Source organism: Pezoporus wallicus, unplaced genomic scaffold, assembly GCF_028554395.1.
Source record: "Pezoporus wallicus isolate ANWC-B61680 ecotype Strahan unplaced genomic scaffold, APGP_CSIRO_Pwel_v1 scaffold_2584, whole genome shotgun sequence".
Lineage (NCBI taxonomy): Eukaryota > Metazoa > Chordata > Aves > Psittaciformes > Psittacidae > Pezoporus > Pezoporus wallicus.
Window position 1 is genome coordinate 6,836,376 of NW_026642851.1, and position 13,938 is coordinate 6,850,313.

At 41.6% G+C, this 13,938-nt stretch overlaps 1 protein-coding gene across 7 annotated transcripts in view; it reads left to right on the forward strand.

Annotated features, from left to right (window-relative positions):
• The window catches only part of CACNB2 (calcium voltage-gated channel auxiliary subunit beta 2), a 261,734-nt gene that overhangs the window by 133,393 nt on the left and 114,403 nt on the right, over positions 1–13,938 (forward strand). The window contains exon 1 of one of the 7 annotated variants that reach the window (XM_057432555.1): positions 4,382–4,696. The exons of the other annotated variants lie outside the window; for them this stretch is intronic. Coding sequence (XP_057288538.1) covers positions 4,664–4,696 — 33 coding nt within the window. The 5' untranslated portion in view covers positions 4,382–4,663. Of the gene's footprint in view, positions 1–4,381; positions 4,697–13,938 lie in introns of those variants that run through there. 7 annotated transcript variants of the gene reach the window in all.

The window sequence follows — 13,938 nt, forward strand, 5'->3', positions numbered from 1 at the left end:
TCCTGTTTACCGGAGAAAATTCTTGTTGCTAGCTGCGCAAAAGAGAGTTACAAGCTGTTGACATTCCTCTCTGGGGTTTTAATTTGAATCTGAATTAGTTAAGAGAGAGTCAATTGCTTTCTGTTGCAGTTCCTGAAGAAAGAAATATTGTTACTGTTGGATTCAAGCTGAAAGATTGTTGTTTATCAAGGGAGGTCTGTTTAGGCTATTAACCTTGGCAACCATGTCAGCATTTTTTTCCATTTGTTTTCCCAGAGGCACTATGTTGAAGTAGTATGATATACAAAGTTATTTATAGTGTAGACAATTCATAGCTATGCTTGAAAGACATGGGTCAGAGTTTAAATACCAGAGGTAAATGCTATCCTCCTAGATGATTTGAAAAGTCATTATGCTTAATCTTTAAAAATTAAAATGGAGAGATGGAAACATCAATATGATGAAAATATCAATGTGAATCAGGTATTTTTGACAGGAATTTGTTACAGTTTTACCGAGTGATTGAGGTAGGAAGGCACCTCTGGAGCTGTCCAGTCACCTGCTTGGAGCAAGGCCACCTACAGCCAGTTGCTGAGGACCATGTCCAGATGGCTTTTGAATATCTCTGAGGATGGAGACTCTATCACCTCTGTGGGCAGCCTGTGGCAGTCACCTTCACAGTAAAATATTTATAATAGTAACAACAACAACAACAACCAGAAAACAACAAAACCCCAAACCAAACCAAACCCTACCACTACCAAAAAATGTTTAAATGGAATTTGCTCTGTTTCAATCTATGGCCAATGCTTCTTGCTCTTTCACTGTGAGCCACTGAGAAGAGTCTGGCTCTGTCATCTTTACTCCATCCCATCAGGTATTATACATATTAATACACTTTTGCAAAAGGAACAAAATTTACGGACAGAAACAATCAGAGAAAACAAAGCCCACACATATTGACACACCTCCATTTGTACTTGCTTGCTTCTGTTGACAGATGTTTAGTGTTGCTGTTGCTGTCCTCAATTCTACAGATGAGCATGGGGTACTCTAACAGTATTTGTATACAGTAGAAAACTAAAGAAGTTATTTCTTTCAGTCTTGTAATTTACACATAATTTCGGACTGCAGTCTTGACTCTCATGATCAAGCCTCCAGGGTACTTTGTTTTCCTTTGGTCTGAAGGCTGGTTCTTAAAGCTCAGACTTCATCAAGTTTGTGTAACTGTGTGATACATCTTTAAGCATGGGTCTGGTGCTGGGAAGTACCAGTGAAGGAGGAGCGATTCCACTCTTAGCTTTGTTCTATCTTCTTTTTCTATAGAGCCATTGCTGTGGTTTTGACACTTTCTATTTTTATCTCAGTTCTGTTACAATCCTAAACTTTGTTTCTTGCTGAAGTCTCCATTCTACAGGTTTTGTAGTAGCCCCTATCTGCTTGATCAGTCAGTTCTGCCCAGGCACCCCATCTCAGCATCTCTGTGCTGGTCCTTACCATTCCCCTCTTCCCTAGTTTAGGCAAGTCAGGTAGCCAGCTGTCCTTGTGCAGGTCCTATTCAAATCCTATTATGTTTTCTGCCTATCATGAATGTTTTTTCGCTAATCTTAATTTGTGTCTTCTGGCTTGCTTCTAGTAGGTCACACAGTCACACTGCTTCCTTCCTTTTCTGCACTATGGTATTCTGCTCTTCCCATTCTCATTACCTTTCCATTCCCATTGCTCAAAAATTCTTTTTTTTCAGCCTACTTCTCTGTCTCTCCCATTTCCACTTCTGTGCTCACTTTTTCTATGTGGATCATAACATTCTTGTATGTACTGCCTCACTGCAAGGGTCAGCAGCAGTGACACGCTGTCTGCACTGTGCTGACCAGTCGAGTGCCACACTGTGCCATTAGAGGAAGGAAGCATAGTGAAAACCCACTGCTGTTGCTTAGCTGGGAGTAGAACACAGGTCATCCAGAAGTGCTGTGCTAAGTTTAAGCATGCTTAATAGGGGTGGCATCTTTGCAGACTTTAACTCTTGAGCCATAAAAGCTACATACAGATTTGCTTTGTGGAGCCCTGAGATAGATGTGGGTACCTGTCATGATGTTTCAGTTCAGGAGAGCAATGAGCAATTCAGCTTATTTACTGTCCAAGCTGCCAGATTCTGACTGCTTGTACTGTCTGTAGTGAGAATTACTTGTGACATGAAAGTCACTTATGGTGACAGTCTGAATAATGCCCTGTCTCTATTGAGTAGATGTGAACTGCAATCCTTGCTGATTTCGTATTCATAGCCAAAGTACAGGAGCTGATAAAACCATTAAAAAAAAAAAAAAACATAATTTTTAATACATAGAAAGCAGTGTGTTTGCTTTATTCGTGACAGTATGAGCAGTTGTGACATTCCTGCTGATTTTTCTTTTTTTTTCCAAGTTTGGTTGAGAGAGTCATATCCAAGAAGAGAGCAATGAAGTTATGGCATCCAAATTTCAGTTGCTTTCAAGAGCTGTATCAGACAAGTGAAGCAATGGGTGAGGACACTAGCTTTGCCTAGTACTGACAGGTGGTGTTAAAAAAGCTGTGCAATAAAGTTTAGGCAGTAAACTTACAAGTGTGTGTGACCACACGCACTCAGCATCAATAATGGCAACCGATTTGGACAAGGGATTATTACATTCCGTTTGTGGTTCCTTATGTCTGCTATTTGCCTCTGTGCTGGAATAGTGCATATTTTTATTTACTTTCTGGGAACACAGTATTATGATATTACTTGTTTGAAGCATACTTTGCAATTGATATAATGTGAAGTGACCACTTTGGCTGCTGTCTATTTAAACTACTGCTATTTTGTAAACATATGGTTGGAAGTAAAATTAATGATTTCTGATGTCTGATTTGCTCTTTCCAAGAGTATATAGCTTGGTTTTAACTCTGCTTGTGAATACCTACAAGAGCTTTAAAAACCCAGACTCGAGAGTCACATCACATACAATCAACAGAGTACCAATGGTCTGTTTTGACAGAGAAGGCAGATTGAGAGATGAATAACCTACTAACTCACACAAAGTAACTGAGATAGTCAAGACAAGATGTATTTAAAATAAGCAGTAAGAGGAACAGGGAGGATGTTTGCAATGTATTTGAACTGCTTCATTTGGTGGTTTTGTTAGGAAACGGTTCTTGTGCTCTTTCCTACGGAAGAGAAGGCAGGTGGGTAATACAAACTGTTTTTCAGTGCTGTGCGCGTTCATGCTATTTAATGACATATCTTGCCATGACATGTTGTGTATGTTAACACAATTACAGATACAGACATGACGGTCATGTCTTCATGACATGCCATATTCCATAATTTTCCCTAGAGTTTAAGTACAGTTCTGATTATGAATTATAGTGATAGCAGCAATGTGAACTGTAAGGAATTTAGAGAGCTGAGCAGAGAGGGGATGGGTTTCTATGTGCTGTTTCAAAGCTTTTTCCATCAGGGTTGTGTTACTTGATACCAGCCTGTGGCCTCTTCCCTAGTTTGTGAAGGACAGCCTTTCCAGGAGGGCGGTATCTATGTCTGCCTGGATTACTTATGCTGTATTCCTGAACCATCTTCAATCATAGCATCATAGAATGGTTAGCTCCATTTAAATATTAGATTGGGAACGATGTTGGTGAGTTATACTTCTAAGTCTTCTACTGTTTTGCATTTTATCCCACTCTTTGGCTGCTTTTACTCTTCTCACCTGTTCTCCCTGGACTGGAAGTTGGCCAGGAGCAAGGTAGGGCCTAGGGATCTCCTGTCATGGCACGGCATCCTATGTTGGGTGTGCTTCCTGGGCTGTGGAGGTGGCGGGTATAACTTTCCTGTTACCGGAGCGCCCTCATGTTAAAGTTGTGCTGTGTAGTCCTAGAAGGAAGCGATGGAGTGAGTGAAACATAGCAACAGAAAACTGTCCTGGACTGATCTTTATTTCTCAATAGAGGTGGGTGGTGAGAGAGCTCTATGGTTTTTGCAGAGCTACCAGAGGAGTAGGGAATACATTTGTGAAGTGCGATTGTGAGCTCCTTCTGACCCCCTCCAAGTTCAGCTGTCTGTGCTTGTTCGCGCTTTACCGGACCGCTTCACCCTCTGCCTCTGGGCGATCCGTTCCCAGCTCCCAGCACGATCACGATCCCGATCCCGATCCCGGCACCGTCCGGCCGTGCTCCCGCCGCTGCCCGGGCCGACCCCGCTTCTCCCGCAGCCAATCAGGGCAGAGCCAGCAGAACGTGACGCGGAGCAGGAGCCTGAATGAGCGGCTGGGCCCCGCGCGGAGCCGACAGCGCGGCCCTGCAGCCGGACGGGCGGGAGGGGGGGCGGCGGGCCGCTGCTGCCGCTGCTCCCTCCGCTGCCTTCCTCCTCTTTCTCCTTTCCCTCCCTCCCCCTGTCCCATCCTTTTTTCCCTGCCTCCTCTCCGCCTGGGGAGTTCCGTCTTCGGGGCAGCCTGCCGGACCGTCGTTTCCTCGGCCCTTTGCAGCAAGAGGTTTTGTTTTCGTGCGCGAAAACAGCACTTAAAGAGCGGTTTGAGCGTGGGAAAGACGCGCTGGGACTGCATCGCAGCGCTGAAGCCCGCCGGGCTGGAAAGCAAGAAGTTGAAGATGCAGTCGGAGACCTTACTTTAGGCGGTCCGGGCGCGCTGGAGCGTCAGGCTGTGGAGGTGTAGCGATGTACCTATTCGGCAGTGAGGATTACGAAGTGGTAAGATGGAAACTAAAGATTTTATTTTTTTTTTTAATATTTACTTTTAATATCCCTCAGAGTTTATCGGTCAGCTTTGAGTTTGTCGGAGCTGTTCTTTCCGTTGTTGAACTTTAGTACTCACCAGTTCTGCTTCTAAATCACATTTTTCTGCAGGCTCTTCAAGTGGTGAGATACTATTTGCTAGACAAAATAGAATTTACTTTCCTTGTCATGTTTATAGCACTGTGATGATGCTGAAAATATTGACTGTTATTAGGCAATTCAGACTTGAGGTTAAGCAAAACCATGCTTCCAGATAATGCAGAATTTGCCTCATACTTTGTAATGTAGATGGACTACGAGGAAGGAGCTTACAGGACTGCCCTTAATTGTATGTTTGTGGGGATGTTGCCAAACCAGTTCTTTTGTACAGTTCAAAACATGTCATTGTAATGTAATGTAATGTCCATCAAAAGAGCTAGCTTAAAAAACAAAACAAAACCCCCAACATGCTAACATGTTCTGTCACTTTCTATCAAGTATTTGTGTAAAACAACATTTGAAGTAAGTTGATGGTGTCAGAGAAGACGAGAAGAAAACTGCTAATAACTCTGTGCTGTTGCATGGCATTGGTATTCGACAGAAGAGTTTGTGATTGTTCAGCCTGGGGCTCAAGCACTCAGCTATAAGGAAAAGGGATGGATTCTTGCACCCGCACACCACTCGTGACAGAGTCAAGACCCAAGGAGCTTTGTGGAAAAGCAGTGAGACTGAAAAACGTGTGTATGAACTCTACCATAGGGCATCCAAATGCATTTCACATGTTAAAATGCGGCGCATTCTTTGCATATAACTGGCAATTGCAAATGTTTTGTTTTGATTATTGAAGTTGCTCTTTGAAGTATGAAAGTGCCTTTTATGGCATTCTGGGTTCTACAACACATTTAAAGTAATTAATTTAGTTATTTTGGATTTTTTCCTCCCTTTTCCTTTTTTTTTTTTTTTTTTTAATTCCAAGCAGCCATGTTTTGGAGATGCAGGAAACGTAGAAGTTGTTGTTGAGGAAGATAATTTAAATGCAGCTGTCTGCACATTGAACTCATTTGTGTGTGCGACTCACACAAACTTCCACAAACCAAGCAAGGCAACTGAAAAGAACTTAGTTTCTCCAAAGCAGTAAACAATATGGCATTGTAGTAAATAGGTGATGGATTGATTATTTGTTTATAAAGCTGACAAGCCAAAGACAGTTTCCAACTTTAAAGGTTTACTGGACTGATTTCATTTTTAACCAGTTACATGTTTGTAGATCTTTGTAAAGGGTTGCAGATCTCTCTCACTAAGTTTTTGCCCAATCTCTACATTTCATTGTACCCTGTGTAGTAACTTACTAGTTTTTACAGAGAATGAAGCTCTGGGTCTGACAGTTTTAGGTACCTTAGAAATAACCTAGATGACTGAAGGGTGGTGTGAGGGTTTCAGACCCCAATGTATCTCTCAGTCTCTTTTCTGGATGCTAATTTAGCTTTTAAAAAGTATCGAAGTATTCTGTGTCACAGAAATTAGTTTAATGTTTAGTACACTTTTCTTAGGCAGGTGGGGCATCTTATTCCAGTCAGCTTTCTACTACATAGTTAAGCAAAGTGGAATAACATCAATAAAAAAAGTAAGAAGTCCACCATAAATTGTGTGGGTTTGTGGTTTTTTTAATTTTCATTTTAATTCTCCTTTTCTTTTTTTCTTCTTTGATATCTCTAGAGGTCCCTGAAACTGAGGTGCTGTAATCCATTCAAAGAAAATGTTTTGTTAAGTCCAACCCAAAATATCATTTGGGTTTTTATTTCTTATTTTTTTTAAATCAAGATAGTTCAGAGAAAATATGGATGCACTTTTTAGGTGTTATTTTGGCAACCAGACTTGAAAGATGTTTGCTTGACTCAGTGATAAAATAGAATAGGTGGCCTACGTAAAGCTTGAAGAATAGTTTTATTGCTCAGTAAAAGCTAGAATCAATGTAAAACTTCTGACTGTACAGATCTGTAGTCCATGAAGCCATATGCTCTGCGCTGTGGAAAAAGCATTTGTTTTATCTTCCCACACAAACAATTACTTGAGTCACTGAAGGACAAAGTGAGTGAAAAGAGTGACAGTGAAGAATCTCAGGATTTAATTTTAAGTTCCCATTAATTTCAAACAACTTTAAATTAGTTTGAGGCATTCTAGCTATGCATATGAAACTTGATTTTTATCTTAGTTGGGAGGTTACTGATAAAATGAAACAGCGTGATTAGAACACCTCTTAGAGGAATTCAGTAAAACCTTAAAAAAACCCAACCCTTAGAGTAATAGAGAAACATAACTTCATGTGATCATTGTGTGCATTATGTATGCACACATATATGTCCCCACGAGCACACGCACACGTTTGCAAAAATGTTAGTGTCTGAAGTGTTACTGTAACTCTTTTAATAGTGAAAGTCCACAGACTGTTACTACTAGCTTTTGCATGGGGTGTCCTCTTTTGTTTTCTTCTTGTTCCTGTGTTTAAACAAGCCTGTATTGTTAGCTTACTCTGAGTGCGTAATAATGCACTGATAATCATTTTTCTTGCCATCTTCCACAAACTCTAACCAAACAAAGATGATAACACTTAAGGATCAGTTATCAACAGACAGTGCTGGGGTTTATGACCAGTTCAGGTTAAAAACAAATAAAAATGTGTCATTTCATGACATAATGATAAATGGTGTATTTTTGACATCATTAATAAAACCATGTAGCTGTGGTCCTCTCATGTTGGAATGAGTATTTGCTTAATGTTCTGACTTGGGATATTGAGTGTCTTTCACACTGCAGTTTAGCAGTTCAGGCAGATGCTTGTACCTCTTAAGAGCTACTGGAATTAACATAGAGGATCTTTTGTGATCTTTTGAGGTGGGTTTTTTATGCCTGTCCTGGGTTCAGCAGTAGCAGTCATTTTTCTCCTTCTTGGTAGCTGGTGCAGTGCTGTGTTTTGACTTTCGGCCTGGGAACAGAGCTGATAGCAAGGATGTTTTGGTTTGGCCAAGGACTTTGTGAGCCTCATGCTCTGCCAGGGAGGAGGGAAAGCCAGGAGGAAGCAGAGACAGGACACCTGACCCGAACTGACCAAAGAGGTATTCCGTACCACAGCACGGCATGCCCAGGTTGTAACTGAGAGTTCCCCAGAAGGGCTGGTAGACTGCAGGGTTGCAGGAGGTATGGGTCGGTGCTTGTTCGGGCTGGGGGAGCAAGTTATCGGTCAGCTGGTGGTGAGGTGTTGTATTCTCTTCCCTTGTTATTTCCCTTATCATTGTTATTATTGGTGGCAGCAGCAGTGATTTGTGTTATACCTTAGTTACTAAACTGTTCTTATCTCAACCCATGGGAGTTGCATTCTTTTCGATTCTCCTCTCCGTCCCTCCGGGAGTAGGGGGAGGGAAAGAAGGGGGGGGAGTGAGTGAACAAGCTGTCTGCCTGGGTTTAAACCACGACAATGCCATATACCTGGAAATGTAAAGGTATTTGATTATAGTTAGCAATTTAATTTAATAAATGTAGGAGAATATAAAAAGCTACAGGCCAGAACCTCATTTGTGGCTGTAACTTGTTTGTGTAGGAATTTTTGTGTTTGTTTCCAAAACAAACCTCTGATAACAGAACAGAATTGGAATAGTTCATCAAAACATAAGCAGAATGCGAGAGCTCTTTTTCACAGCTACCTGGTTAATTGTACTCTGCATTAATGTCCCAAAGCAAAAGCATCTATAATTTACTCCCAACACCTTTTTGGGTTGCTGCATAAGGAATAATGGAAATGTAACATAGTGCTGGCCAGTTTGGGAGGCCTAGCTGGCTCTCCTGTGCCCACAGGCTATACTTGGCCCAGCAGATCATTTCCCATAGTTGCCAGCCCTCTGCTCCTGATCCCTCAGGTGGACTTTGCCAGGGCCAAGGGTACTGGAAATCTCTGGCCACATCCCACCACTGCCATTCCAGGGGACCCTGGCTGTAGATACATGAGTGAGAGCTGATATCACTGACTTGTTTCTAATCAGGGATGGGGCATGTTGGTGTTTTGGCTCTCCTCTCTCCTGTCAGTCTTTCCTGATAGAAACTTTGGGCTCTGTTGTAGTAGATTGATCAGACACTGTGATGTTAAGTGTAGGATTAATTATTATTTCTTTTGAGAACAAACTGATCATTGGAAAGCTCATTTATAACAGAGTAATTCAGAGGAAGGGAATTTTCCTGATGATGGGTTGTTTAAAGAAAATCATTGAGTTTCATTCACTCTATTCCATGCAACTTTTAAATTTTCGCGGTCAAGTAGCTGGTTTTAACTTTCTTGAGAAACTCAAAACTTGGCTCTTTTGCTCTTCATAGATTTGTCTCTTTGAAAATATCCTTACAACAAATGGAAAACCTCTTTATAATTCCAGCGAATTGGTTGTGATGTCCAGAGCACGTTTTGGTTGCCTTGGAAATCCAGCATTTATCATTTGTGTTCTCCAGGCTAAAGTTTTGCAGTTGTCTATTTAAATAAAATCTTTGCTTCCCTTGAGTTTGTTTATGTCCTCTTGCAGGATGGAGCACTTCTTATGGAATATTAAGTATGACGTTGATAGATGCTAGCTATACACATGGCTCCTGCAGGGTAGTGTTATCTTCTAAAAGGTATGAAAGTCTGTCTGCTAAACTTTTAAAGGAGTGGAAGAACTTGAAGCAGTCAAATGACATTCAGGTGTGAGAAGAGTTACTATTTGAGTACTGCTTGTGAATCAGACAAACCCCGGTTCTGTGTGGAGCAGGCACACTGCTGATAGGGCTAATTTTGCTGTGTGAAGGGAAAACCCCACCTATTTTAGAAATACGCTATTTTAAGTCCTAGAAATCAGTAGGGAGAGCACATTGATGTGTTTTCAGTGTTTACTCTGAGTCATCACTACTTACCTTATTTCAGAAAATGAGCAAAGACAGGAAAGATAATAAAGACATTAAGGTCTGAGAGTCACGCATAACTGTTTAGCAATAGTGTTTTTTATCATAGCTTGGATTAATACAGGAACATGTCTAAAAATCATAAATCAGGATTGCTTCTTTGGGAAACTCTCACTTGAATTGTAATTTTCTTATTGCAATCACTGTTCTGCAAATTACCTGTGGCAGAACACTGTAAAAAAAATAATCCTAAGATTTTGAAATGAGTTTTCCTCGTCCTCTTACTTCAATGTAAGTGAATAAATTGCACAGCACATGTGAGTGTAACTTGAACAACAGACTTGAAAGACAGGCAAATTAAATTCAGCCTCTGAGGTTTACTTCAGAGCCAGGAGTCCATCCTTGGACAAATCACTTGACATTTTGCTTCTCTGCCTTTAAATTTTAGGTGATATTTAGCTAGTTTCTGGTAAAGATAGATGTTTAGCCTAAAGCTCGTAAATTGCTTTGAAAATACCTGCTTTACACATAACAAATGCTAGTATTTGATTAATTTGCAACTGCAAATGTACATGTATACTATTCATGCCTAAAACTGGGTGTTTAGTGACTCTGAAATACAGATGTGCTCACATCCAGGGCTGGATGTAGGTAGGTTTGTTAAACAGTCACCCTTAACAAGCCTCTTCCTGTGGATTCTCCGCAGCAGCCAAAGTGCAGAAGCAATACATTTTTTCTTTCTTAAATTGGAAATTCTGTATGGTGTTATTCCCCATGACTAGCTCAGAGATGTCTCAGCTGTTTTTTGTGACTTCTGAGTATCTCCATGGATGGAGACTCCACAACCTTCCTGGGCAGCTTGTCCCAGTGCTCGTTCACCCTCATAGTGGAAAAAGTGTTTTCTGATCTTCAGAGGGAGCCTCCTGTGTTTCAGTTTGTTCACATTTCCTCTAGTCCTGTCACTGGACACCACTGAGGAGGGCCTGGCTGTGTCCTCTTTACATTCTCCCTTCAGGTACACATTAAAGATATTCCCCTGGAGCCTTCTCAAGGTTAAACAAACAGTCCCAGCTCTCTCTCAGCCTTTTCTCATAGTAGAGATGCTCCATTCCATTAGCCATCTTTGTGGCCCGTCACTGGACTTTCTTCAGTATACCCATCTCTCTTGTATGGAGGAGCCTGGACCTGGACACTTTACTCCAGGTGTGGTCTCACCAATGCTGTTTTGTTTGTGTGGGTTTTTTTTGTAGCTCCCTCCTTTGCTTCTTGCCTTCATCTTCTAGCCCTTAGTAAGTGCTGGTGGAAAAAATCAAGGGGCAGAGATGAATGGAGAGACTCATCAATGTGTGCTCTCCACCAAGTTGCTTGAGGTATCTCTGTACCTCTCAGCAGCAGGAAAGAGGGAAGGAAGTCCAGATCAGGATATAGGAGTAGTTTATAAGATTATAATTGTGTCAATAACACCGAGTCATCATAAAAATTTTTAAATCGCTTTGTCTTGGTTTAGTTTTTTTCCATCTGAAGGAGGTAAACATGGTAACACCACCAACTTCCTGGTGAAGCTCCTATCAACCGTTCCTGCTAGACAGTCTGCCTCACTGAAGTGAACCAGCATGAGCTTTAAGAAAAAAAAGCCTGTGATCAGGAAGAGTTGAGTTTTTGTTTTCTGTGTTGTCATCAGCTCTGCATGTCTTGCTATAAAAAATGCGGCTATTTTTCCGTGAGGAACTTGAATGGAGCCTAATGTAGCCGTAAAGCACTAACGGTTGGGGCAGTAATACAGCTATGGCAGCACAGAGCTAACAACAACCAATTTATTGTGCTTCACAGTGAGGGGTGTGCTGCTTGCCATTCAGCAAGACCCGGATAGGGTAGAGAGCTGGGTAAAGAGGAATCTAATGAAGTTCAACAAAGGCAAGTGAAGTGTCCTGTACTTGGCAAGAAAGAAGTCCTTGCACCAGTAGAGGCTGGGGACTGACCTACTGGAAAGCAGCTCTGCAGAGAAGGACCTGGGAGTCCTGGTCAAGTTGCCCATGAGCCACAATGTTCCAAGAAGGCCAGTGATATCCTGGTGTGCGTTGGGTGGAGTGTGGCCAGCGGGTTGAGGGAGGTGTTCTTCCCCATCTGCTCTGGTGAGGCTGCATCTGGAGTACTGTGTCCAGTTCTGGGCTCCCCAGTGCAAGAAAGATAAGGAGTTACTGGTGAGGGTCCAGCAGAGGGCTGTGAAGATGGCTAGAGGACTGGAGCATCTCTCTCATGAGGAAAGACTGAGGAGCTGGGCCTTTTTAGTCTGGAGAAGTGGCAACTGAGAGGGGAACTTATCACAGCATACAAGTATCTTAAGGGCTGGTGTCAAGAGGATGGGGCCAGACTATTTTCAGTAGTGTCCAGTGAAAGGATAAGGGGCAGTGGGCACAAACTAAAACACAGGAAGTTCTAGCTGAATATGAGGGAAAACTTTACTTTGAGGGTGGCAGAGCACTGGAACAGACTGCCCAGAGAGGCGGATTCTCCTTCTCTGGAGATACTAAAGTTCTGCCTGGATGCGATCCTGTGCAATCTGCGCCAGGTAAACCTGCTTTAGTAGGGAGGTTGGCCTAATGATTTCCAGAGCTTTCTTCCAACTTCAACCATTCTGTGATTTACATAGCTGTAACATAACTAGGTATCTTGAATTCTTCTGCGCACTTGGGTGCTCCATCCCTGGCAGTGTTCAAGGCCAGGTTGGACAGAGCCTTGGGTGACATGGTTTAGTGTGAGGTGCCCCTGCCCATGGCAGGGGGGTTGGAACTAGATGATCTTAAGGTCCTTTCCAACCCTAACTATGCTATGATTCTGTTATTCTGTGGTTCCTCTGTGTGTGTCTATTTTTCCAGGCTTTTTAGAAATATTTGCAACTTGCTCCCTGTAATGCCTTATATATTCATACTTTTTATTTAATTAGGTCTCAGGAGACCTGTGTAACTAGAGAAATCTTGTGGTTAAAGATACTAATGACATGCCTGGTTTAAGTCATTAATATATAACTCTCAGGGTGGAGCCATACATGGGAAAGTTGTAGCTGTTTAGAATAAGGTATCTTGAATGTCTCTAGTTACAGAAATGGGACTTGCATATGCCATGCATAAATATGGTACAAGAAAATTCCAGATCTTGCAGGGGCCCCAGTGTGGTGCCTCTAACAACAGAGTCACTTTAAATTCTGTTTTTCATTTAAGTATTTGTGACATGCATTTTGATGCATTGTTGTTTAGTCTGTGGATGTATGTAAGTTAGCAGAAGGGAGAGCAGCAGGGTTAGCAGGAGATGTTTTACATGAAAAATTGAAAGCATGACTCCCCTTCAGCACGTATGAAAAACTGAAGTCAAAAAGGCATGTTCACACAGTCTGCCATATGTGCCTGCCTGCCTGGTGTGGCAGACTGACTGTTTTAGGTGCTCTGTCCTGGGTAGCGCAGATACTTTTCTCCCATCAATGGTATATGAGAGAGTGTCTGGCAGTCTAGGTAGCACGTTGCTCTCTTCACCTTTCAACACTGTAGTAGTTACGACAGCTTAATTAAGCACTCCTAGCAAGCTGGATATAGTCCAAGGTAATTTTGATAGAAACTGTCCACATAGGGAAACCAAGGGCCAAAATCGTGGTTTAGATTATCTGGTCTGAAACTTCTGTAATAATGGCTTCCAGGCACAACTACCTTTTTTTTTTTTTCCCTCCCCCTCTTTTACAGTTCAGATTGTCTGTTCATGTCTGGTTGGGAATACATTTTTGTTCTCCAGTTGGTTATAGTACGTAAGTCTGAACAAGGTCAGAAATAGCTGATCAGACTAAACCTATTATTCAGTATTGACTGTCAGGAGATCTATCACAGGAAAAAAAGATTCATTTAAATCTTTACTGAAACCATGGGCATCTGTCTTAATGAAGACTTGTCTACTTTAAATTATAAACAAGTTCTGGGCAACTGGGCTGACTAAATGAAGTGGTGTTTGTTTACTTACACTACATGTTTCTTTCCAGATAACAACTTTAATTGATGAATAAGAATTGCAAAATGCTGGGGATAGTCGCTAATCCTCCATAGGAGTCATTAATTCTTTTTTCAGCAAATCTTTTATTCATATAGAAACAGGTAAGGATAGCCATGACAGGCTTGTTTATTATTTTACACATCTATGATCAGATTAATTTCTAAGGTTCTGCAGGGAGGAAAATTTAGTGAAAGTTAGGTGTTATGATTGCTGTATTATTTAGCTGTTAGTTATTGCTGTAACTACAGGACAATAGAAACCAGCAATTC